Source organism: Macaca fascicularis, chromosome 1, assembly GCF_037993035.2.
Source record: "Macaca fascicularis isolate 582-1 chromosome 1, T2T-MFA8v1.1".
Classification (NCBI taxonomy): domain Eukaryota; kingdom Metazoa; phylum Chordata; class Mammalia; order Primates; family Cercopithecidae; genus Macaca; species Macaca fascicularis.
The window spans coordinates 60,552,382-60,578,969 of NC_088375.1; the positions used below are offsets into that span (position 1 = coordinate 60,552,382).

Sequence of the window (26,588 nt, forward strand, 5' to 3'; positions counted from 1 at the left end):
AGGTACTCCTAGGTTAGCAGTTTTTCAAACCTATAGATGACATTTGGAAAGAAGTATATGCATAAGACTTCAAAAACCCTGAACACCAGAGACCTAATTAGCACATTCATTTTAGGAGCATGGGCTTTCCCTTATTCTTTTCTATAGCCAACCTTAATGGGGTTCAATTAAGGCAACAATGAAAGGTTACAAAAGTCTACAAAAAGGTCCCATTACAGTATTTAAACAGGGTTCGATTTTTTAAAATCGAATAGTTTACACCTTTTTTTTGTTGTTGTTTTGGGTTTTTTGTTTGTTTGTTTTCTTTTTTGAGCCTGTCGCCCAGGTTGGAGTGCAATGGAGTGATCTCAGCTCACTGGAACCTCTGCCTCCCAGGTTCAAGCAATTCTCCTGCCTCAGCCACCTGAGTAGCTGGGATTGCAGGCCCCCACCACCATGCCCAGCTAATTTTTGTATTTTTAGTAGAGACAGAGTTTTGCTATGTTGGCCAGGCTGATCTCAAACTCCTGACCTCAAGCAATATGCCCATCTAGGCCTCCCAAAAGTGCTGGGATTACAGACATGAGCCACTACGCCCAACCCCGTATTTTTTTACCTAAGAGAAAATTCCTCCACTGGCTGATCTCTACCCACTTATAAATGTAAACCAATAAACACATTTTTCACTAATCTATCAACCTGACATACTCCAATACTCTAAGTCTAGGCCAACAGGTCATAAAGAAAATTACCCTAGAAACAGAGAAAGAATAAAATTAAGGGTTAATAATTTTCTTTTAACTTTTCTTATCAGTGTCTCAACAAAATAATTCAGGCCAGGTGCACTGGCTCAGGCCTGTAATCCCAGCACTTTGGGAGACCAAAGCGGGAGAACTGCTTGAAGCCAGGAGTTCAAGATAAGCCTGGGCAACATACTGAGAAACCCCATCCCTACAATTTATTAGAGGCTGAGGAGGGAGGAGCACTTGAGCCCAAGAAGTGGAAGCTGCAGTGAGCCTTGATTGCAACACTGCATGCCAGCCTGGGTGACAGAGATTTTTTAAAAAAAAGGGAGATTTCAAGCCCTGGCTTTTAAGAGAGAAGTATATTAACGCTTTTCAAAGGTAATTCTCTACCCATTTCACTCTTTTAAAAGTTTAGATTGCATGTTTAAAACCATACCCTATAATCATAGGAAGGGAAGGAAATTTTTCCAGTGGGGGTGGGGACTCAAATCTTTAGCTGACTCATATTTGCAATATCATTCACATTACATTCTTAAATTCTACAAGTTTTGTTTATTAGTTCACTACGAATTACAACTGGGTAGATATGTTTTGTGGTTACTAATGTGCCCAATTTACCACTGGCAAAGTCAAATTTAGCTAAACACCCATTCAATAACTACAATAAATGAAGTTTGTTTTTGCTTTAAGGTAGACATTTGTGGCCTGGGTACGGTGGCTCACTCCTGTAATCCCAGCACTTTGGGAGGCCAAGGTGGGTAGATCAACTGAGGTCAGGAGTTCAAGACCAGCCTGACCAACACGGTGAAACCCCATCTCTACTAAAAATACAAAATTAGCCGGGCGTGGTGGCGCACGCCTATAACCCTAGCTCTCAGGCGGCTCAGGCAGGAGAACCGCTTGAACCCAGGAGGCAGATGTTGCGCCACAGCACTCCAGCCTGGGCGACAGGAGTAAAACTCCATCTCAAAAAAAAAAGGTAGACATTTGTGGCCTGGAACTGTAAGACTTAATCCAACCTCCTATCAAGTTTTTATCCTGGGCATTATAGTCCTAAATTTGTCTTTAAAAGTAGTTACAAGTGAGTTCAGGGTTTCTTTTGAGGGCGATGAAAATGTTCTACAATTGATTGTGGTGATGGTTGTACAACTCTGTGAAAATATCAAAAACCACTGAATTGCACATCATAAATGGGTGAACTCTGTGGTATGTTTCAATAAAAGGGTTATTTTTTAAGTAGTTACAAGTTGTTCCCTTGCTCAAGGATGTTTCCACTGATAAGCCTCTTCTCCAAACGTTGAAGGCTTAAAGTAGCCAAAGATACCACAAGTAGGGAAAGATTTCGTGACACCAAAGAAATAGGGAAAACCCAGAGAGGGTTAGGTCTAAGTTAATCAAACTCCAAATTAGGGAGAATGATACGCTGGAAAGGGAGTAAATGAGCTCCATATCATTAACACTTCTACCATACAAAGTGTGTAAGTTCCTCCCTCTTCTCTAGGAGTGGAACCAATAGGCTCACTCAATAAAAGATGCTGACTGTGGCCGGGCGCGGTGGCTCACGCCTGTAATCCCAGCACTTTGGGAGGCCAAGGCGGGTGGATCACGAGGTCAGGAGATGGGGACCATTCTGGCTAACACGGTGAAACCCCGTCTCTACTAATACAAAAAATTAGCCGGGAGTAGTGGCGGGTGCCTGTAGTCCCAGCTCCTCGGGAGGCTGAGGCAGGAGAATGGCGTGAACCCGGGAGGCGGAGCTTGCAGTGAGACGAGATAGCGCAACTGCACTCCAGCCAGCGCCACAGAGCAAGACTCCGTCTCAAAAAAAAAAAAAAAAAAAAAAAGATGCTGACTGTATTAAAACATTTAAGGGCAGTTTTACACTTGGCTATAAAGATGAAGGAATCAAACTAGTAACTACAAGGAGTTAAAGCTGAAAAAAATTCTGTCTCTTGTGCCCTTGGGTTTGATTTAAACCTTCTCTGGACACAAAGAAGAAATTTGTGGAATCTAGGCCGGGCACGGTGACTCACACCTGTAATCCCAGCACTTTGGGAGACCGAGGCGGGTGGATCACCTGAGGTCAGGAGTTCAAGACCAGCCTAACTAACATGGAGAAACCCTGTCTCTACTAAACATACAAAATTAGCCGGGCGTGGTGGCACATGCCTGTAATCCCAGCTACTCACGAAGGCTGAGGCAAGAGAATCACTTGAACCCGGGAGGGAAAAGTTACAGTGAGCCGAGATCGCACCATTGCACATCAGGCCTGGGCAACAAGAGCAAAACTCCGTCTCAAAAAAACGAAAAAGAAAAAGAAAAGAAACTTGTGGAATCTATCTATGGCCAAATGTGAGACATGACATCTGAAAGCAAGAAAATAAGTTACTAAAGCCATAACTATATTCCTATCAAAATTTGGGAGACAAAAAAGTATTTACTGAACAGCCAACTATTTTTCTGCCTAATAGTTACACCCTTAAAATTATTAATCTCCAAATACCACAAAGTGATATGGAAAAATATCATTTGTCCTTAAACAGACATCTAAGTACAGTATCAAGGAGGAAATTAAAATTTGCATTTTAAAGGTGACAAAACCAGAAACCGTATTAATTGTAAATTTAAGGTCTTGGCCCAGAAAACAAACCTGGTTATCCTACGTAGTTAATATAATTTGAAACAAAGGTGTCTGTTAAACTTCAAACTCAGAATTGAAGTATAATCTTCTTGACTTAATTACGTTTTCTCACATTTATCTTAGTATATTTTCAAATTTCTGAGAACCCCTAAGCTGCCATATACAAAATAAGCACTCTAAGGTTTTCAGAAGCCAAGCAGTTTTGGGAGTCTCACTGAGAAAGCAGCTATAAACTGAAGCTATATTAAGTACCATTGGTAAAGATACAAAGGTAAGAACAAAAGGAGACAGAAATGTTTTATACTTCTCCTTACCTTCTAACAAGTAAAATATCAATAGTCCCAGTTCCCCTTCTAATATAACCATTTGTGTTCCAAAAACTCAGTGAACAAAAATCATCCAGAAATACAGACATTACATATATGACCATGGAAAATATTTCACACCTCTTGAAGGGTTTTTTTGTTGCTACATATCAACTATATGAAACCACTTGTTCACAGTTAGCTTTCCTAAAAACAAAACAGTTTCTAAAACAAAGACTGTTTACATCTCTTAAGAAGCCTTTGTTCCAACAAGACCCCTCTTCAAGAGCTACAACTTCTGGAAAGATTTCCCTTTTTGTGGTTATATCAACAACAAATACTCTCAAACTCTTTCCATTTGGCATAGGAGTTTGTTAAACAAAGGAGGAAGCAAGCCCCCTCCACACAAAGGAGGTCTCCAAAACAGCACTGGTTGTATTTGTAGATTATTGGTGCCTCTTTAACCCCTTTCCTCAGGCTGTACTATGTAGTACTCTCAATACAAAATGGTGGCCATCATGTCTGTCTGACATTCAGAGGGGGGAAAAGGCAATTCGATCACACATTTTGCAAAGATTACCATTAATATTCTAGCCAAGATGAGGAAATGGGTAGCCAAGCCTAACCAGAGCAACACTCTCTTTTCAGGAAAAGGGCCCTCTAAAAGGCAAAGAACAAGAAAGCAAGATAAAGGATTTACCCCAGCCCTGGTATACCACAATACCAACATGGAGGACACCTCCCAGGAATCTGACTCCCCACATTTTGGTTACTAACAACTTAGTCAAGTTACCCAATTTCTGAATAAAATCCCATTAATGCAAATGTGCGATATTCATATTCACCCCTTCTAGCATGTGACATAAAGCCACATTACTACAGTGTGAAACATGACCTATTATTCAAGAATTAAAACCTTGGCTCTAACCAGCCCTGTTATAACTTCTGCAGGCCTCTTTGCACTAAGAGAAACGTACTTCCCTTAAGCAGCAAGAATCAACCTTGCCCACTTCGCTGTAAGAAATGGATCTATTTTCAAACATTTCCCTCATATTCGCTGGCTAGTTATTTTGTGAAGCATATAGTTCATCTCCCTTTTCAAACTTGCTTAAGAAAAACTAAAGTAGGTGTCCATGTTTTAATTTGGGGCGGGGAAGAGTTAGGATAAGAAGCCTTATTTTCAGGGATCTCCCTGAAAACAGCTTTCCAAAACATAATGATTACAAACAGAATCCCTACAACTCAAAATGGCATTACAAAGAGCAAGCTTAAGGGAGAAAGGGGTGGGAAGGGGTCTTCCTCCACTTAGGAGTGGGGGTGGGGGAAGAGAGTGGGGAGAAGATTCTTAAACAGTAGGAAAGGCAGTTAAACCCCCTTCCCAACGGTCCCAGCCCGTCCAACCGCCGCTTAGGCCAACTCGGACTCAGACCCTCCCGAAAGGTGGGCAAAAACCAGGGGTGTAGGAGCGCACCCAGTTCCGGCCACGGGGGAAGGAGTTGGCCGGGCTCTCCTCAGCGAACGTTGGAGCCGTTGGGGATGGTTTCAGCAACACCCACCCCTCACTCACTGCCCCCAGGCCCGAGGCGCTGTAGACAGGGCTGCAAGGGCTGCGGTGGGTGACTGCCTTTCAGCGCCCAGAGGCCGAGGGCCGGGGGAAACGAGCACGAAATCTTCGGAGGTCTCTTCGTCTGACATTCCCCTACAAACACGGCCTCGCCCCGACCCCATCCCCAACAGCACAGCCCAGGCCTCCCCGGGGAGCCGAGCGGCTGAGCCAGAAGAAGCCGGGTGTGTGAGCCTTCGGGAGCGCGGGCGGGCATGGGGCCCACCACCGCCTGTCCTGCCCCCGCCGCCCCAAAAGTGTCCCCCCAGACACTAACGCCCCCCACAACACATCCGCTCCGGGGCCGGACCTGCGGCTCCTCCCCGCCCCCAGCCAGCGCTGGCCGCCCCCCTCTTGACCCCGGCCCGGGGGACACCTGGAGGCCCGGGGACCAGGCGGTGGAGGGGTGCCCTGGTCTGGAGGGTGGGGCGCCCAGGTGAGGGCCGCTCCGGGCCGACGCCGCCACCACACAAAGGACCAGGGGCTCCCGCCGCCATATTGAAAACTTTCCTCCTCGCACGACAACTCGCAAGTCCCCCACCCCCACCCCACCCCATCACACACCCCCGCACCCCGGGAGCGGAGGCGAGGACCAGCCTGCTGAGCCTCGCCGGGCCCACAGTCCTCCCTCCAGCCCGCGCCTCCGCCGGGCTACGTGAGGAAACTCCCCCGCGACCACCCCCGGCTCCTGCCATCACTCCATCCGGAACCGAACCCGAACCTCCGGACCCGGCCGCCCGAACCCCGCGGCGACCCGGCCCTCCCGTGGCACCGCCGAAGTCCCCGGTTCTCCCACGCTACTCATCTCCCACCCTAGAGAAGCCCCCATCTTCCTCCCCCAGCCTCAACTCCAACCTTCTAGGCAGCCTCAAACTTGACGAGGCCGGTGGGGCGACCGGCTCCCCGCCCCCCGCGCCTCGGGCCTCCCCAGACCCGCGCGTCCCCGCTCCCTCCCCCAGCCACGAGCTGGATCCGGGGTGCTGGCGTGACTCACCGGCGGCGGCCGCACCTTACAGATCCCAGTCTGCTCGGCTATAGGCCGGATCTTGTGGATGAAAGCGAAGGGGTCCGCGAACTCTTCCCAGCTGGGCTCGAAGACTGGGCACTCGGGGGGAGGCAGGAACTCGCCCAGCGGGCCCGGGCCCCCAAGGGGCAGCGCCGGGCGCGGGCCCGGGTGCAGCGCGGTGGCCGGCTCCATCACTGCAGGCTGGGCAATAGGCGAGGCGAGGGTGGGCTCCGGGACCGAGGCTGCGAGCTCCACTCGGTCCGAGACCCGTGCAGACGAAGCTCTGGCGACAGCAAGTCCGAGTTGTACGGGCAACGGCAGCACCTTGGGCTTTTTCAGCCTCCGACGACGACGTCTCGCCGCAAACCCACGCCGTGCGCCTCCGCCGCCACGGCGAGGAAAAAGAGTCCCACCCCACCCCCACCCACCCACCCTCCGCGCATGGCTCCCCGCCCCGCCCCCGAATTAGGAGGGGCCGCGCCTTCCGCTGTGGATGGAGTTTATCCTTAGGGTTTCAGTTGAGCCAACTTTTATTGACCATTTACTATGCATCAGAGTTCCTGCCCTGAAGAAGTTAAGTCTGGTAGAAAGGATCAGTCCCATAAGCCAATCATTCAATCATGTCAGTACACAGTGGTAGGTGCAGTAAAACCCAGGAGGGGGTTTTGGAAAGAGTATTGGAAATGGAGAAGGATTTTCCAGTAGAGATAACAGCTTGAACATACAAACAGCATGTTCGTGAGAAGGCAATAGTAGTAATAATAATAATAACGTAACACTTTTGGTCACTTTCATATCCTAGGCACTGTTCTAATTGCATTGCATGATTAATCACACAACCCTATGAGATAGGTACTCTTATTTCCACTTTACAATAAGGAAAGTGAGGCATAGGTAGATTAAGCAATTTGCCAAAATTCACATGGCTAATAAGTGATGGAGATTATTGGGAGGTGGAGATGTTGCAGGGAAAATAAATATCAACAATCTATGACAAGGTCAGACTTGAGAGGGGCAAAAGGCTCTTGATATAATCCAGACAAGAAATGATAGGGCTTAATTTAAGGCAGTGGTACTGATGATTATGAGGAAGGGATGCAAAGGTAGGAAATAAAATTAGGACACAGTGACAGATTGGGGGGGAAGATGAGGTATTAAGATTCAGATGTCTGGCGTATCTGCCTGAGTAGATGCTAGCCGGTTGGCATTGGTGGGACGTTCACCCCAATTATATACACAAGGCGAGTTATTCAAGGGAAGAAGATGCTGTGCTCATTTCTGGACATTTTGAATTTGAGGTGTCTCTGGTACAAACAGGCAGAGATACCCAACGGGGTATCCTTCAACGGACTGGAGGGCATAAATCAGAAGGGGCGAGATCAGAATTGGAGATATAAATCTGGGAGTTATGTGCATATGGGTGATAGCCGCTATTTAATGCTACTGTGTGTAAGGCACTGTTCTAAACGCTCTGCATGTGTTAGCTCACTGAATCTTCGCAACCACCATATTGAGTAGGTACGATATTATCTTCATTTTGCAGAGCAGGCAACGGAGGCAAAGCGAGGTTAACGAACTTTAAGAGATATGAACACTTTTGAGGCGCCTTTTTTTTTTCCTTTTGGCGGGGGACGGGAGACGGGGGTGGGTGGGTGGTGTCCAGCAGCCTCAGAAAAAGGGAGAAAGTTCAAAAAGTAGAACGTCAACATTGAAATGACCTCTTTCATCCAAAAAGGTGCCAAACGTATGCAAGGACTGCTTGTCAAGATCTTAGTTCTGCTTTCAGATTCACCTAGTGGAAGGAAATCTCTTATGCTTAAGAAGTCTTCAATTAAAAGGGGGATGGGCGTGGGGGGAGAGGACAACCGCGTTCCCTTCAACAAATTATTCCCAGAGGTACCTGACCCCGGAAAGAGTTCACAGTGGTCCTGGGAGAACGTAGTCCTTTTCTTAGATCTCTAGGGCTTTGGGACCTGGAGCCTCTTCCTGCTCCCTACTGCAATGGAGAATCAAGCCCAGGGGACAGCTAGCACACTATTAGAAGAATTATCAGTGCAAGATAGATATGCGATGTGGCAAGTTATGATAGAATCTAGGTAGTGGGTATAGAGGAATTTGATGCAAATTTCTTTTAACTTTACTGAATATTTGATAATACTAAAGAAGTTGGGTAGAAGAATTCTTATCGTCGATGGCTCTTTGGTGCGCATTCTGTGCCTCTGTGGGTCTTGATGAAGATTATGTCTTGTTACGCGCCCTCTCGGGAGAGCGTTGACTATTTTCACTCTTAACGTTTGCATCCTACAAGCCAGGTAGGCATAACTTTGAAACAAATTCTAGACTTACATGAGTTATGACTATTAACTGAGATCGACAGCAAGAACAAGCCTAAGAAAATCTTTCCCAATTCTCAGCTGCGTCCTACTATTCTCTATACTATTCTCGCTCCCAACTCTCAAGGTCTCCCAGTCCCGCTTCCTCCATTTCCGGTAGTGACCCTAAGTGATGAAATTCTATTGCTCCCAGATCGGGCCGCAGCTGTTTGGCTCCCAACGGACCCGGTGTGACGTTAAGGGAGGGGGCGGTTGCCGGCGTCTTGAGGGGAACCTAGGGACCGAGAGGACTCTCCAGGAAGGCAGCCGCTCCCCCGCCCGCAGCAGACGCTCCCCTTGCCCTTTATGATGTTTACATGGGCGGAGGGATCCCTCCCAGCTGACAGCCACACCGCGCCGGCGCTTCTTTTTTTAAAGAGCCTAGCCACGGGCGCTGATTGGCCGGCGGCCGGGCGCGTCAGCCTCCGGGGGCGGGGCCCGGGCCGCATTGTCTCGTCTGGGGCCGGCTGGACACCCCAGAGGCCGGACCTGGGCAACCCCAGCCTGGAGGTGCCGGGGCCGGAGCTCCCAGAGGGCTGGGTGCGATGTCTGGGCGGGGTCAGGTTCGGGTTCCCAGGCCATAGCGGAGCTGCAGCCCAGGCGACCTGAGCGGAACCCAGCCCCGCTCCGAGTGCCACGTCTCCAGGAACCCCCTCCTTACTCTTGGACAACACTCCGCCCCCGCCCGGGCCTCCGTCCCCCAAACCGCCCTCATTTGTGCAGCGCCAGATCCTTTGGACACATCCATAGGTGTCTCCATCCTCATCCGGTCCATCCAGCTCCCAGACCTCACGTCTCCAACCGGCTGCACCCCACTTTCCAGCCTGCGCCCCAGATCTGCAGCCTTCACCCCTAGATCCACCCGCCTGCTGATGAGGCGCTCCCCGCGTTCCTTCCGGTAGCTGCGTTGTGAAGACCACGCTGCCGGGTTGCAAACTTGGGGGGACTTCCACCCCCCCGCCTTGGGCGCCGTGCAACTACCCTGGGACCGGGTTCGGGGATGAGGGGGGCAGGCCGAGCTCCCCAGCGGCCGGCGCAGCACGTAGCGCACGTGTAGGGCCCGCTCCCTACCCCCTCGGTGCCTCTGACAACTTTCCAGAGCTCCCGGGGTCGTCCGTGAGCCTCCCTTCCGCCCTGGCCTCCGGTCTCTGCTTCGCGCGTGCTTCTTTTTTTTTTTTTTTTTTTTTTTTTTTTTGAGACGGAGTCTCGGTCTGCCACCCAGGCTGGAGTGCAGTGGCCGGATCTCAGCTCACTGCAAGCTCCGCCTCCCGGGTTCACGCCATTCTCCTGCCTCAGCCTCCCGAGTAGCTGGGACTACAGGCGCCCGCCACCTCGCCCGGCTAGTTTTTTGTATTTTTTAGTAGAGACGGGGTTTCACCGTGCCAGCCAGGATGGTCTCGATCTCCTGACCTCGTGATCCGCCCGTCTCGGCCTCCCAAAATGCTGGGATTACAGGCTTGAGCCACCGCGCCCGGCCCTCGCGCGTGCTTCTACCACCACTCTTCTAGCACCACCCTTCCCCTCCCAGCCTGGTGGATCCTCTTGTCTCCCCCAATCTCCAGTGCACCGGCTTTCCCTCGTCCTCTACGCAGTCCATCTCAGCTTATTTCTCCAATGCCATTCTCTCCTCACCACCTCTAGGTGCCCTGGAATGTTTGCTGTCAGATGTCCCTTGTGAAACCCACAAACCCTTGCAATTTGGCCTTCTTGTTTTATTTTGTGTATTCCCACAACGTCTTATTACTACCCCCATTACAACACTTATAACTCAGTATTTGTCTTTTTTCCGCAGTGTCCCTGCACTCTCCCCATACATGTTCCTCTCCTGCCAGATTGTAAGCCTCTAGAGGGAAGGAGTAATGTCTCTCTCCTTGGCACCAGGCACGTGGCAGACGCTCCACAAATATTTGTTGAAAGGGAGGGTAAATGGCCTTGAGTTTCTGTGGCTCCAATTGGCTGTGGATGGAGCTTTCGGCTGGACAAAGAGAAAAATCTGGTTGACCTCATGAAGCAGGAAGGAGGCTCAGAACGGTGTTGATGGAGCCTCCACGATGGGTGGGCACCACGGGTGAGATAAACCCATCCTCCCCCATTCCCTGCCCTACTTGACTCCCAGGAACCAGCAACCCCTCCTATGCTATCGTCTTCTGCTGAGCTGGTCCCTTATGGGGGACTTTGGTGCTCCCTGTTCTGCCCTAGCCCCAGCTGTCGGTGCTGCCCTTGGGGAATGGCTCACACCTTGACCAGGCGCTCATTTCTGGGTTTCTGTCCTTGGGAAGCTGGGTCTGGGTCCTAAGAGCCACCTTGGTAACTAATAAATGCCTCTTCCTCCTCCCATCTGCTCTTCCTCTCCTGTCCTGGAATCCCTTTCTGATGACTCAGCCCAACTGAGTTCCAGGGTAACTGCGCTCTCAGTCTTGGGCTTTGGTTTACCTGGGTGTGGGGCTCAAAGGGCTAGACCCTTGTCGGGGTCAGTCGCTGACAAGTGGAACATTCCCACGGTGCTGCCAGCCCTGCCCACAGGGATTGGGAAGGGCAGAGTTAGCCACACCAGGGCTTCAGGGCTTGTTTCTTCCCATTCCGGTTGGGCAACTTTAGAAGCCCTGGACTCCCAAGGAGCAATCCTGTGAGCTGCTTAGAGAAGCTATAAGGATTAGAGGGAAACTCATGTTCCCTGTTCATCCCTCAGTGGCACCACCAGCACCCCTAATTCGGGTCTCTGGGCTGAGGGGTCCCTGGCAGCATGCTCAATGGCCGTGGATAGCTGGAATGTTTGGAATTGCCTGCATCTTGGATGAAAGTCTTACAATAGAATGAAAACTGCTGCAACACTGTGTCAGCACTTTACAGACCACCACTGTAAATTCCCAATTGTAACTGGGAATTTGGAATTCCATGTTCAACCAAATCATGCTGAGTGCCCAGCACAGCATCTGACACACTAAATGCTACAGGTGAATTCCCTTTTTCCTCTTTCCTGGCAGGAAGCAGGGACATGAGAACCACTAGAAACACTGTAGTAACATGAATAAGACGGCCATTAGCCAGGTGGAAATCATAGTCTAATGAGCACATCAGCCCTGTGAAATGAGTGGTATTAGTGTTACCATTTTTCAGATGGAGAAATTGAGACTCAGAAAGGTTAATTAGCCAAAAGTCAGACAGTAATAGCAGAGCTAGGAAAAGAATGTTATCCTAGTACCTACCTTTGATCTTCCCAAAACACCAAACTGACTTTTCTAAAGCTGAGGAAAAAGGACACAGAAGCCTCATCTCAGATCTCACCACCAGCTGCCCCTTAATCTGCCAACATTGATCCACTCTCCCCTCTAGACTACAGTGGCTTCAAACTTTGACTAATCTCCAGTATTTTTGTTTACATAGCAAGAGCAACAAAAGTTTCACAAAACAGTATTACCTTTATATAGTGATGGACTTACATATGCTGGTTGAAACTCATTAAGTTGATTTTGTGACTTACAATGGACCTGGGCAACATAGGAAGATCCCCAACCCCATTTCTATAAAAAAGAAAAAAAAGGCTGGGCGCAGTAGCTCATGCCTGTAATCCCAACATTTTGGGAGACCAAGGCGGGCAGATCATGAGGTCAGGAGATGGAGACTATCCCGACCAACATGGTGAAACCCCGTCTCTAATAAAAATACAAAAATTAGCCTGGCATGGTGGCACGTGCCTGTCGTCCCAGCTACCCAGGAGGCTGAGGCAGGAGAATTGCTTGAACTCAAGAGGCGGAGCTGCAGTGAGCAGAGATCGTGCCACTGCGCTCCAGCCTGGGCGACAGAACAAGACTCTGTCTCCAAAAAAAAAAAAAAAAAAAAAAAAATAGGTGTGGTGGCACACCCCTGTGGTTCTAGCTATTTGGGAGGCTGAGGTGGGAGGATCACTTAAGCCCAGGAGTTTGAGGCTGCAATGAGCTATGATTGTGTCACTGCACTCCAGCCTGGGTGACAAAGCAAGACCCCGTCTCTAAAAAATAACAATAATCGGCCGGGCACGGTGGCTCACACCTGTAATCCCAGCACTTTGGGAGGCCGAGGCGGGCAGATCACGAGGTCAGGAGAGCGAGACCATCCTGGCTCACACTGTGAAACCCCGTCTCTACTAAAAATACAAAAAACTAGCCAGGCGTGGTGGTGGGCGCCTGTAGTCCCAGCTATCTCAGGAGGCTGAGGCAGGAGAATGGTGTGAACCGGAGAGGCGGAGCTTGCAGTGAGCCGAGATTGCGCCACTGCACTCTAGCCTGGGCGACAGAGCGAGACTCTGTCTCAAAAATAAAATAAAATAAGATTTAATTTAATTAAAAAAATTTTTTTAAATCTTAATTTCAGCCACTCCCTCTATATTCCCCATGAACAATGGAAATCTCTCAGAATATCATCTGAGATATCATATACAAAATCAATAATTATATCTTTTCTCTTCCATTTGTTTTTCACCATTTAATTTTTTCACTGGTCTGCTTTTTTTTTTTTTTTTTTTTTTTTTTTGGAGACAGAGTCTCCCTCTGTCACCCAGGCTGGAGTGCAGTGGCGTGATCTCACTGCAACCTCTACTTCCCGGGTTCAAGAGATCCTCCTGGATCAGCCTCCCGAGTAGCTGGGATTACAGGCACAGGCCCCCACACTCGGCTAATTTTTGTATTTTTGGTAGAGATGGGGTTTCACCATGTTGGCCAGTCTAGTCTCGAACTCCTGACCTCAGGTGATCTGCCTGACTCAGCCTCCCAAAGTGCTGGGATTACAGGTGTGTAATCTGCCACCCTGCCCAGCCACCTTTTCCTTCTATCTCTACCCACAGCCCTTCAACCCCAGGGATCACTTTGTGCCTTATCTTTATAGCACCCTGTGCTAAACAGGTGCCACATATAAGACCAAGAGCTAGCATAGAGTATTCGAGCCTCTCAAGACCTGAGTGAGAGCAGGAGTTAAAAACTCAAATGCCTGTGTAGAAGCCAGACAGGTACATGGGGGAGGTGAGCAAAGTGGAGTCTGTGGAGAGGTGAGAATGCACGTCCAGCTACTGGGGGCCATCACTACTCAGACCAGGGTTGCACCAAGTTTCTATTTTTCAAGAGAAGCCAGTTATTTAGGCTTTTAGGTAAGCTCTCCCAGTTTGTTTGTTTGTTTGTTGTTTGAGACAGGGTCTCCCTCTGTCGCCCAGACTGGAGTGCAGTGGCATGATCTCATCTCACTATATAAACTCCACCTCCCAGGCTCAAACAATTCTCCTGCCTTGGCCTTCCAAGCAGATGGGATTACAGATATGTGCTACCAGGCCCAGCTAATTTTTGCATTTTTAGTAGAGACAGGGTTTTGCCATGTTGACCAGGCTGGTCTCAAACTCCTGGCCTCAAGTGATCTGACCACCTCGGCCTCCCAAAGTGCTGGGATTACAGGCGTGAGCCACGCCTGTTCAGCTCTCCCAATTCTTTTTTTTTTTTTCCCCTGGCTGGAGTACAGTGACATGATCTCGGCTCACTGCAACCTCTGCCTCCCGGGTTCAAGCTATTCTCCTGCCTTAGCCTCCCAAGTAACTGGGACTACAGGCACACACCACCGTGCCCAGCTGATTTTTTACATTTTTATTAGAGACAGCATTTCACCATATTAGCCAGACTGGTCTCAAACTTCTGACCTCATGATCCGCCCACCTAGGCCTCCCAAAGTGCTGGGATTACAGGCGTGAGCCATCATGCCCACCCTCCAATTCTTTTTTTTTTTTTTTTTTTTTTTTGAGACGGAGTCTCGCTCTGTCGCCCAGGCTGGAGTGCACTGGCCGGATCTCAGCTCACTGCAAGCTCCGCCTCCCGGGTTCACGCCATTCTCCTGCCTCAGCCTCCCGAGTAGCTGGGACTACAGGCGCCCGCCACCTCGCCCGGCTAAGTTTTTGTATTTTTTTTAGTAGAGACGGGGTTTCACCGTGTCAGCCAGGATGGTCTCGATCTCCTGACCTCATGATCTGCCCGTCTCGGCCTCTCAAAGTGCTGGGATTACAGGCTTGAGCCACCTGTATAAAGAGATCTATTTATATAGAATGATCTCTTTTGATCCTCATAAGAACTCTTGAGGCCGGGCGCGGTGGCTCAAGCCTGTAATCCCAGCACTTTGGGAGGCCGAGACGGGCGGATCACGAGGTCAGGAGATCGAGACCATCCTGGCTAATATGGTGAAACCCCGTCTCTACTAAAAATACAAAAAACTAGCCGGGCGAGGTGGTGGGCGCCTGTAGTCCCAGCTACTCGGGAGGCTGAGGCAGGAGAATGGCGTAAACCCGGGAGGCGGAGCTTGCAGTGAGCTGAGATCCGGCCACTGCACTCCAGCCTGGGTGACAAAGCGAGACTCCGTCTCAAAAAAAAAAAAAAAAAAAAAAGAACTCTTGAAAGTAGTCATCATTTACTTTATTTTTATTTATTTTTTGTTAGCCCAGCCCTGTCCTAGGTAGCCATCATTTTTATCTCCATTTTATAGATGAGGAACTGGGCTTCAGAGAGGCTGAGTCATTTGGCTAAGGTCACATGGACAACAAGTCTCGCAGAACTAGATTCCAGCTCTGCCTGTCTGAGTCCTGAATTGGAGCGCTTAACCATCACCCATATATTGCCCTTCTCTCAAGTTCTGGCCAGTCCCCCGACACCGCTGTGCCTCTAGCACCTAGTGTAGTGTTTGTCGAAGAAAGGTGACCATTCATCATTATCATGTAGTCCCTATAATTGGCGAGTTAATAAATACTTGTTTAGTATGTTCTCTGGATCAGGTTTTATGCGAAGTGCTACGGATACAGCACTGAATCAAACAAAGCCCCTTAAGGGCTTATATTCTAATCTAGTGGATGGAGACAGACAATAAACACACACACAAAGAAGTAAGTTAGCTTCTGGTAGAAATAAATGCTGAGAGGCCGAGTGTGGTGGCACATGCCTGTAATTCCAGCACTTTGGGAGGCCAAAGTGGGTGGATCACTTGAGGTCAGGAGTTCCAGACCAGCCCGGCCAACATGGCAAAACCCTGTCTCTACTAAAAATACAAAAATTAGCCAGGTGTGGTGGCACATGCCTGTAATCCCAGCTACTCAGAAGGCTGGGGCAGGAGAATCTCTTGAATCCAGGAGGCAGAGGCTGCAGTGCCAAGATCGTGCCATTGCACTCCAGCCTGGGCAACAGAGTGAGGTTCTGTCTCAAAAACAAAACAAAACAAACAAAACAAAACAATGAAATAAATGATGAGAAAAACAGAATACATGATAAAAGTACTGGGAGGATGGAATGGGAGGAGTGGCAAGGGCTGTTAGCCACAATGATCTAAGGCAGCAAAGAGAACATCAGAACTCAGATCCGAATGTTAGGAAGAAAGCAGCTATTGGAAAATCTATAGTGGAGAGTTCTAAGAAGAGGAACATTGAATGTCATGAAGACATTGTAAAATAAAAAAAAAAATAGAAACAAATTTTAAAGAGGAACAGCATGTGCAAAGACCCTGAGTCAAGAAACAGCTTGGTGTGTCCAAGGGACATACCAAGAAAAACAAAAGAAAAAGAAAGTCCCTGAGGCTAGAGAGTGGGGAGGGAGATGAGGTCAAAGCAGCAGGCAGAATGCTAGATCAGAGGTGGGTGTGGTGGCTCACGCCTGTAATCCCAGCACTTTGGGAGGCTGAGACAGGTGGATCATTTGAGGTCAAGAGTTCACGACCAGACTGGCTAACATGGCGAAACCCTGTTTCTACTAAAAATACAAAAATCAGCCAGGTGTGGTGGCAGGCACCTGTAATCCCAGCTACTCAGGAGGCTGAGACCGAAGAATCGCTTGAATCCGGGAGATTGGAGGTTGCAGTGAGCTGAGATCACACCACCGAACTCCAGCCTGGGCGACAGAGCGAGACTCTGTCTCAAAAAACAAACAAACAAACAAACAACAAAAAAAGCAAACACTAGATCAGGTGAAAGCCTGCAGACCATGGGTAGGAGTTTGGGTTTCAACTTATTTGCAGTGGGAAGGCACTGGGGAATTGTAGGCAGGGAGTGGGTATCATTTGATTTACAATTGGAAAAGTCTGTCTGACTGCCACATGGAGAACAGATTGCAGAAGAATCAGAGTAGAGGTGAGAGATCAATTAGGAGGTGGTTGCAGTAGTCCAGGAGATGATTTTGAAAAGTGGTCATGTTCTGGGTAAATTTTGGAGGAAAAGGTAGCAGGATTAAATAGACTGTGGAGTATTAAGGAGAAAGAAGGCTGGGTGTGGTGGCTCACACCTATAATTCCAGCACTTTGGGGGCCAAGGCAGGAGGATCACTTGAGGCTAGGAGTTCAAGACAAGCCTGGCCAACACAGCGAGACCCTGTCTCTATATAAAAATCAAGAGTAAAAGAAAAAAAAAGGAGAGAGGCACCAGGTATAACTCCTTGATTTTTTTTTTTCTCTAACTGGGTGAATGGTGATGCTATATACTAGGGTAGAAAAAACTTGGGGAGGAAATTATTTGGGAGGTAGGAGGAATCTGTAGTTTTATTTTGGTTCTGTTAAAGTTGAGATACCTTATCATCCAATTGGAGATATTGAATAGTTAGGTAATCTGGAGCTCAGGATAGGGATCAAGATAAGAATCGGGGCTAGAGATAAGATTTGGGAGTTACCTGATACATACATACACACATTCATGTATGTGCGTGTGTGCGTGTGTGTGTGTATATTACTTAGAGCCATGGGACTGGGATAAAATCACCCAGGGAAAGTATGTAGGAAGAGAAGAGAGCCCTATGACACTCCTACATATATAGGTTGGGAAGAAAACGAGCCAAGTAAGGAAACTGAGAGGGAGCAATCAGCATGGCAAGAGAGATGCCAGAGCAGAAAGTCTCTCTCTTTTTTTTTTTTTTTTTGAGACGGAGTCTTGCTCTGTCACCCAGGCTGGAGTGCAAGTGGTGCAATCTTGGCTCACTGCAACCTCCGCTTCCCAGGTTTAAGCGATTCTCCTACCTCAGCTTCCCGAGTAGGTGGGACTACAGGCGTGCACCACTGCACCCAGCTAAGTTTTGTATTTTTTTAGAGATGGGGTTTCACCATGTTGGACAGGCTCGTCTCAAACTCCTAACCTCATGATCTGCCCGCCTCGGCCTCCCAAAGTGCTGGGATTACCGGCGTGAGCCACCACACCCGGCTGTGCCCCCAGGAAGTCTTTAAAGGAGGTGGTAGCGGTCAACTGAGTCAAAGTTGCAGAAAGGTTAAGTAAGATGAGGAGGGAGAATGTGAAATGAAGTGGGGCTAATTAACGAAGACAACACTTTATTTTTTTTTTTTATTTTTATTTTTTTTTTGAGACGGAGTCTCACGCTGTTGCCCAGGCTGGAGTGCAGTGGCGCGATCTCGGCTCACTGCAAGCTCCGCCTCCCGGGTTCCCGCCATTCTCCTGCCTCAGCCTCCTGAGTAGCTGGGACTACAGGCGCCCGCCACCGCGCCCGGCTAATTTTTTTGTATTTTTAGTAGAGACGGGGTTTCACTGTGGTCTCGATCTCCTGACCTTGTGATCCGCCCGCCTCGGCCTCCCAAAGTGCTGGGATTACAGGCTTGAGCCACCGCGCCCGGCCCCTCGAAGACAACACTTTAAAGGGGCTTTGCTGTGTGCGGTTGTAGAGAAATGGCACAGAACTGGAAGAGAACGCGAATTCAGGGAGGTATTTTGCTTTTTGCCTTCTTCTCATTGGGAGATAATAAACTTCCTTTTCCTAGTGATGAGAATCGTCCAGTAGAAAGGGAGAAGTGGATCATGCAGAAGAGGAAGAGGATAACTGCAGGAGTGGAGAACTTGGGAAGGCGAGAGGGAGTAGGAGTCTGAGCCTAAGAGTCAGTGGAACCAACAAGAGGGAAGGAGAGAATGTAGGAGAGATGTAAGGAAATAGGGTACACGGTGGGGGTGGGGAGGTGAGTGCTCAGTATCTAAAAAGATACTGATGCTGGTCTTTAGGGTGAATGCGAAGTCATAGCTCCCAGTGATGAAGCACACACAGGTCACATGTAAGTCCTGCGTGTTCCTCTGACAATGGGGAGTAGGTGGCTAGGATGCAACAGTAACATCACAGAGGGAGCTTAGCTCAAGGGTAGAAAACTGGGGAGACCTTTGTTTGCTGTGCCTGGTCTCACCGTCTGTTCATTACTCCTAGAGTGACTGGTCCTTATCACCCCAGCTCCTTTTTTTTTTCTCTCTCTCTGCCTCCTGCCTTTTCCAGAAGTCTGTCAAACTCAGAGGGCTGAATGAGAGCAGTCTTCCCTCTGTGGCTGGGAAACTACACAGGAGGTACCAAAGGGGAACAGAGCTTATGCCTGTGGTGGTGAAACCCTTTAACTGCAATTAGAGCCTTACTCCCTGCCTAAAGTTTTTTTTTTTTTTGAGAGAGAGAGAGAGAGAGACAGAGAGGGTCTCACTGTCCCCTAGGCTGGATGGAGTGTGCAGTGGCACGATCTCAGCTCACTGCAGCCTCGACATACTGGGTTAAGGCGATCCTCCCACCTCAGCCTCCCGAGTAGCTGGGACTTTAGGCACATACCACTACACCTGGCTAATTTAACTTTTTGTAGAGATGGGGGTCTCACTATGTTGCCGAGGCTGGTCTCGAACTCCTGGCCTCAAGTGATCCTCCTGCTTTGGCCTCCCGAAATGCTGGGATTATAGGCCTGAGTGCCCACACATTTTCACTGGGTGATTTTTATCCCAATCCCACCTCACCTAGCCCTAAAGCCCCACCTCCTTTCTTTTTTTTCCCCTGAGGTGGAGTCTTGCTCTGTTGCCCAGGCCGGAGTACAGTGGCATAATCTCGGCTCACTGCAACATCCGCCTCCCAGGTTCAAGAGATTCTCCTGCCTCAGCCTCTTGAATAGCTGCGATTTTACAGGCACTTGCCACCACGCCTGGCTAATTCTTGTATTTTTAGTAGAGAAGGGGTTTCGCCATGTTGGCCAGGCTGGTCTCAAACTCCTAACCTCAGGTGATCTACCCGCCTCGGCCTCCCAGAGTGCTGGGATTACAGGCGTAAGCCACCATGCCCAGCCCCTAGAGCCTCTTTATTCAGTGTATGTGCATATATATATATATATATGACTAAAAGTCTTTCCTTAAGGAAGTCAAGTAAGAAATGTTTAATCTGTAAAGCCTTACTACTATAAGATTTTTTTTTCCTCATCCCTGTGATTACCTGGAGATATAAGTATTATTGTTATCATTATTTTTTTTTTCCTTAAACAGAGGTGGAGCTCTCCCTGTGTTGCCCAGGCTGGTCTCGGAACTCCTGGGCTCAAGCGATCCTCCTGCCTCTGCCTCCCAAAGAGTTGGTATTCCAGACGTGAGCCACTGTGCCCAGCCTACTTTTATAACTCATCAAAAAGTGAAGTGGCTAAGGGAGAGAAGCATGTTAACCTCTACCAAAATACTAAATTGGAAGGCATCCCTGGAATGGGGGAGATTAGAGAATAGTATGGCCTCAGGAGCACAGAAATCACTGACTACAGCTTTTCTTTTGTGTACTGATCACACAGGGAAAGAATCAAGAAGGGGTGAGAAGGCATATTAAAGCCTTTCCTCTGATCATCTTGAAGCAATCAGAGAAACACATCTCGCCAGAGAAAAAACACTCACAGAGGAAGAGGGCAGCATACAAGCGCTTCTGAGGCTGAGCCAGCCTGAATTCCAATAACCCAACACGCAGGAAAGGATTTTTTTTTTTTTTTACTCTAAGTTAACACAATCACATTCTAATCAAGGTCTGTGAATAAGATTAAAGATTGGAATAAACTAAGGATACTCTTTAGGGAAAAAAAAAAACTGACAAAGACACCAATTTGGCATAACACTTGGCAACACTTCAGGTTTAATTGTTTTAATAGTTCGATTTTTGTTTTAAAAAGTGTGGGAGGCAGGGTGTGGTGGCTCACGCTGGTAATCCCAGCACTTTCAGAGGCTGATACAGGAAAATCACGTGGCCCCAGGAGTTCAAGATGACCCTGGGCAACACAGGGAGAGTCTATCCTAAAAAAAAAATAATTTTTTTTTTAATTACCTGGGTGTGGTGGTGTGCATGTCATCCCTGCTACTTGGGAGGCTGAGGTGGGAAGATCGTTTGAGCCTGAGAGGTCAAGGCTGCAGTGAGCCATGATCACACCACTGCACTCCAATCTGAGCAACAGAGCAAGGCCTTGTCTCAAAAAATAAAATAAAAAAGCAGGGGTAAGGAGGGTACAATGGCCATCTGTTTAATCAGATAAATTGACTGTATCACTAAAGCCTCAGCCAACCTTCATCATTTTGAGTAGGGGAGTCTTTGGGGAAGTTGAATCTCCAAGCATATGAAGTGAACGCAACAAATATTATCACAAGACAAGTGACCTTCCTTCTTCAGGCAGGGAATAAGGCTCTATTGTATCAGGTTCCTAGATCAGATAAAAGGGTGTGCTTGGATGGCGGGCACACGCCTATAATGCCAGCACTTTGGGAGGCTGAGGCGGGCAGATCACTTGAGGTCAGGAGTTCGAGACCAGCCTGGCCAACATGGTAAAACCCCGTCTACTACTACAAAAATTAGCCAGGCACAGTGGCACGTGCCTGTAATCCCAACTACTTGGGAGGCTGAGGCAGGAGAATCGCTTCAACCCAGGAGGCAGAGGTCATAGTGAGCTTAGATCTTGGAAATAAGTTAACGATGAGGAAAGGTAGAATATGGGGGCAGACACAGGGTGGTTAATACAAGTGGGGAAGCCTTCAAGAGGGCAGAAGGGGAGTTCTAGGCATGGACTGGAGGGAGAGAGTCCTCCAGCTGTACACGTTGACTTCTTGCTGTAGGAACCGTATCCTGACACAGACGCGATGCGGTGTTCCATTAGGAAATGCTTCATACAGTCAGTGGGCATCGTATTCCTGTGGCTCTTCATTACTTTGAAAATCCCCAAGGAAACTGAAGATGACCAAAATGTGATGACTATCAAAGGCCAAGTAGCAAGGCTTGAGCCTTATCAGTTTGGGAACTGGGAATATCGGGTGGAAATGGTGTGGACAGGCAGATTCTTGAAAACCCCTGGGCTTTCTTCCTTCCTGTACCTTTTCACCTGAGAGCAGGAAGCTCCAAAGGGAATGGGGGTATGGACCTGGGCCTATTAGTCCATGAAGAAGCTGTATTTATTTTCCTTATTCATTAAGGTAAAGAAGAGAGTAAATACTGCTTGAGCCCTGGATATTTTAGCCAATGGACAGGTATCCTGAGAATGTGCCGGGCTCACTTTAGGGAGAATGGTTCACTCCACCTCTTTCCCTAGAAAAGCTGATGGGGAGCCACTGGGGTGTAAACTTTGTTCTTTTTATGAAAGGATATATATGTTTACCCTTGTCAATGCCCCAGGAGGCCAGTTATAACAGCAGGAAGGACCCAAGACCACTCGAAGACTGGCAGAACCTCACCTTCAAATATATGGAAAAAATCCAGAAGAGAAGAAAGAGTGAGTACCAACAAGAGGGAGGAATTCAGTATCCCAGGGGAAGTAGGGACAGCTAGCCAGAGATCAGGCAGATAGGAAGGAAAGTAGAAGAGGGAAGGAGAAAGACTGTGCCCAGGAATATTAGAATTTGGCAGACAATGACCAGGTGTGGTGGCTCATGCCTGTAATCCCAGCACTTTGGGAGGCCTAGGTGGGTGGATCACGAAGTCAGGGGTTCGAGACCAGCCTGGCCAAGATGGTGAAATCCCATCTCTATTAAAAATACAAAAATTAGTTGGGCACAGTGGGGGATACTTGTAATCCCAGCTACCCAGGAAGCTGAGGCAGGAGACTCACTTGAACCTGGGAGGTGGTGGTAAAAATGAGCGGACATTGCTCTGGGCGACAAAGCGAGACTCCATCTCAAAAAAAAAAAAAAAAAAAAAAAGAATCTGGCAGTTAATTCTCTCCTCCTTCCCCCAAGGTAAATATTTATATATCAGCAGTATGAGGAGGAAGGAGGAAAAAGATAAAGTTGGCTACTACTTTTATTTTTGCCCTACTTGGCCAGTTACTAAAGTTAATTGCTATAAGAAGGTGGAATCACTAGATTAGAGAACATTTGGATTAGAGGGGGTCTTAGAGTCGCATAGTCCAACTGCCCCAGTTTATGGATCAAGAACTAGACTCAGGGCTGAAGGGACTTGCTCAAGATCACACAATCAGTAGCAGAACTGGGACAAAAACTCCGGGCTCCTGACTTCCAGGGGAAGTCCTTTTCCTAATATATCTTCTTCAAAGGACAGCTTTGGGAAGATGACAATAATTGACAACAATATAATAACATAATTGACAACAATGATAACTAAAATAATAGCTAATATTTATTGAGCCCCTAAACCATATGCCACAAAGTTCCAGGCTCAAAGAAGACTGAGCAGAACCCACAGAGACTCAGCATCACCTAGTTTAGTACTTCTCAAACTTTACTGTGCATACAAGTTACCTGGTGATGCTGTGAAAATGCCGCTTCTGATTAAATCTGAGGTAGGGATCAAGATTCTGTATTTGAAATGAGCTTATAGATGAGCCTGATGTTGCTGGACTAAGGACCACACTTTGAGCAACAAGGATGTAAACATCCCCTCTGCCAAAGGGAAAAACAGGTGGGAAATAAGAGGGAGGAAGGAAGAGTGAAGGTCCCCCAACCCCTAACCCTTCTGAGAATGGTCACTATTACTGTGCACTAACAGTCATCCCTATTTTTACCTCTCCTCAGCATGGCTGACAGTGGGGATATCGTCAGTGCAGCAAGGGGACAGAAGCAGCCTCTTGTACACATTGGTCTCCCTGTTCCGTGTTTCCTCTAAGGCTGAGCAGAAACACCTCACGGTGCTGGTCCACCTGGCAGATTCTGACCTCACCTGGCTCAGAGAAACTGTTGCCCATATTTCAAGCCTCTTCAGCCCGCAGATCTTGAAAGGGCAGTTGCTAATGATCCATGCCCCATCCGATGCCTACCCCACTGTTGACAGCGTCAGAGATGAAGCCTTTTGTGGCGAATTCTACTCCAAGCAGAACGTAGATCACGCCTTCCTCATGAGCTTTGCCACAAAGCTCTCTGATTACTTCCTGTTAATAGAGGACAATGCCTTTTTTGCCCCCAACTTTGTTACCCACATTCATTCAAGGGTGAACACCATGAAGTCCAACTCATGGGTGCTACTGGAGTTCTCCAATATGGGCTTCCTTGGCAAACTCTTTCACAGCAGGGACCTCCCGCTCCTGGCCCATTTCCTCCTCCTCTTCTACAAGGAGAAACCCCTTGACAGCCTGATTTCTCATTTCCGTATGCTCCTGGTCCAGGAAAGCCCAATCCTCTGCAAACCTTTCCTATTTTACCGCAGGGTCTCCTACACCACCTTTGATCACAAGCAGAAGGCCACAGCACTTCAGAAAAAGAATGCTGATGGTCCCAACAACCCACCTGGAGCTGTCTTCACTGATATGCAGGTTTCCGACGTGCATTTCCCCTGGGAGGCCTACACTCTGGATGAGTCATTCTTTTGGACACACAACGTTAGTACAGGAAACCACCTGACAGTGATTCTGAACCATCCAGCAAACCTGAGCAGGGTGCAAGTGATAACGGGCTCCATTGTGGATGGGAGGTATGCCCTGGAGAAGGGGCAGGTGGAGCTGGGCTACGAACCTGAGGGGGTGCCTCAGCACTGCACCAGCTTCGCCTTGCTGGGACATCTTTTAGAGGGGCAGATGGATCAGGAGATATATCTGAAAGGTATGGGGTACCACGTGAGCTGTGTGAGGCTGGTGGTGACAGCTGGTCAGGCTGGGGGGCTCATGATCAGGCATATCTACCTCTGGGAGAAAAATCACAAATAGCAGCAAGTGGATCAATGCTGAAGATAAATCAGTAGGGGGATGAAAAATTAAAATCTTAAAGCCATTTCATTCTAGTCTATATGAGTAACACAGGGGAGACACAAGGGAATGAAGGGCAGACAGAGAAGACTATCAGTCTTTTGGTGCTGCCAAGATGTCAGGAGACTTGTTGCTTCCTTTCTACCCAAATAACTCTCATAGGATATCTTTTGCTGAGGCACATATAGCTTATCTGCATTTGGGGAGAGTTTTGGTCACTCCCAAATTCTTTAGATACCTGGGATGCTGAGATCAGCCCAAATCAAGGTGTCTGTGTGTACATGTGTGTGCGTGTATGCACTTCTGTGTTCAAACACAGGCAGAGGTGGGGATGAGGTATATGGTCATGGGAGGGCAGGCAGGAAAATCATGGCTGAATCCCTAGAATTGACATTATAAAAAGCCATAAAAGGGACTCTCATTAGAAGTCAAAATCTCTGAAGTGCAGGAAAGTAGCAGATAGACAAATAGCAATAAAACGAATCCCTTAACTCTATCCTTGAAGCTGTTTCACAGTGCCAGTCTAGTTCCCTCCTTTCCTCACCAATAAACTTGGGCACAAATAGGTTGCAACTAGGCTGGGTATGGTGGCTCATGCCAGTAATTCCAGCCTCCCTTAGAGGCTGAGGTGGGAGGATCTCTTGAGGCCAACAGTTCAAGACCAACCTAGGCGGCCGGGCGAGGTGGCTCAAGCCTGTAATCCCAGCACTTTGGGAGGCCGAGACGGGCGGATCACGAGGTCAGGAGATCGAGACCATCCTGGCTAACATGGTGAAACCCCGTCTCTACTAAAAATACAAAAAAAAACTTAGCCGGGCGAGGTGGCAGGCGCCTGTAGTCCCAGCTACTCGGGAGGCTGAGGCAGGAGAATGGTGTGAACCCGGGAGGCGGAGCTTGCAGTGAGCTGAGATCCGGCCACTGCACTCCAGCCTGGGTGACAGAGCGAGACTCCGTCTCAAAAAAAAAAAAAAAAAAAAAAAAAAAAAAAAAAAAAAAAAAAGACCAACCTAGGCAACACGGCAAGACCCCGTCTCTACAAAAAATTAAAAAGTTAGCCAGGTTGTGATGGCATGTGCCTGTGGTCCTAGCTACTCAGGAGGCTGAGGCAGGAGGGTCACTTGAGCCCAGGAGGTTGAGGCTGCAGTGAGCCATGATCATACCATTATACTCCAGCCTGGGCAACACAGTAAGACTCTGTCTCAAAAAAAAAAAAAAAAAGTTTGTAACGAAAGCTTCACTCTCTCATCAGCAATTCACTCCTTAACTCTGGTTTCTGTGTCCACACTGGCCTCTGCATCCACAATGCTACTGAAACTCTTCCCTATTTGTCATGACGAGAATAGTCAAAACCCAGTGACTTTTTCAGATCTCATTCTCCCTAACTTTCTGCAGCAATACACAGTTCTAATTATGTCTTCCTTCTCAAAATTGTCCTCTTCCTTGACTTCTGGGATTCATCAGATATTTATTGAGTACCTACTACATGCCAGGCACAAAAAAATGCTCCTATCTGTGAAGAGGGTTTTTGTGGGAGTAAGATATACACAAGTGTGTTAAGCATCACATTGAGGTTAAGTACAGGGTCCTTGGGAGACAGAATTGCTGTTCCCAAAACATTCTTGGGGACTTAGGAAAGGTTTTTTGGAAGATATGACATCTAAGCCTAGACTTGCCAGATCATTAGAGAAAATATCCAAGTGATATGGGAAGAGAGGCAGGGAGACTTTCCAGTAGAAGAAACAGCATGCGGTGAAATGGGCCAGAGGTGATACAGAGTAAATCATTTAGTGAATCTGGAGATGGAGGACAAGGCTGGGTGAGGGTAACGCAGATGATGAAGACACAGGACAAAGAAAGGGCCAGCTTAAGAAGGTCAAAGGAGGTCAGGCACAGTAGCTCATGCCTGTAATCCCAGCACTTGGGAGGCTGAAGTAGGTGGATTACTTGAGTCCAGGAGTTCGAGACCAGCCCAGACAACATAGTGAAAACCCATCTCCACAAAAAAAAAAAAAAAAAATTAGCCA

At 48.2% G+C, this 26,588-nt stretch overlaps 2 protein-coding genes and 1 long non-coding RNA gene across 3 annotated transcripts in view; 2 read left to right on the plus strand and 1 right to left on the minus strand.

Moving 5' to 3' along the window:
- The window catches only part of KDM5B (lysine demethylase 5B), an 82,526-nt gene extending 75,937 nt beyond the window's left edge, over positions 1-6,589 (minus strand). The window contains exon 1 of the mRNA XM_005540455.4: positions 6,269-6,589. Within this exon, the coding sequence (XP_005540512.3) occupies positions 6,269-6,472 (204 nt within the window). The 5' untranslated portion in view covers positions 6,473-6,589. The remainder of the gene's footprint in view (positions 1-6,268) is intronic.
- Positions 6,590-9,097: 2,508 nt separating this feature from the next.
- On the plus strand, positions 9,098-10,412 carry LOC135969593 (uncharacterized). The gene is made up of 2 exons (XR_010584869.1): positions 9,098-9,550; positions 10,294-10,412. It is a non-coding gene; the product is annotated as an uncharacterized lncRNA (long non-coding RNA).
- A 9,411-nt stretch (positions 10,413-19,823) lies between these two features.
- On the plus strand, positions 19,824-24,815 carry LOC102127423 (alpha-1,3-mannosyl-glycoprotein 4-beta-N-acetylglucosaminyltransferase-like protein MGAT4E). The gene is made up of 3 exons (XM_065539713.1): positions 19,824-21,622; positions 22,047-22,143; positions 23,402-24,815. The coding sequence occupies exons 1-3, from the start codon at positions 21,518-21,520 to the stop codon at positions 24,523-24,525; spliced, it is 1,326 nt and encodes a 441-aa protein (XP_065395785.1). The 5' UTR covers positions 19,824-21,517; the 3' UTR covers positions 24,526-24,815.
- Positions 24,816-26,588: the final 1,773 nt, after the last annotated feature.

Excerpts from the sequence above, each read along its gene's own strand:
- LOC102127423 (XM_065539713.1), top strand. The coding sequence starts at position 21,518 with ATGCGGTGTTCCATTAGGAAATGCTTCATACAGTCAGTGGGCATCGTA. Across the intron at positions 21,623-22,046 it reads AAACTGAAGATGACCAAAAT|GAGGCCAGTTATAACAGCAG; the intron begins GTGATGACTATC and ends TCAATGCCCCAG. Across the intron at positions 22,144-23,401 it reads AATCCAGAAGAGAAGAAAGA|CATGGCTGACAGTGGGGATA; the intron begins GTGAGTACCAAC and ends ACCTCTCCTCAG.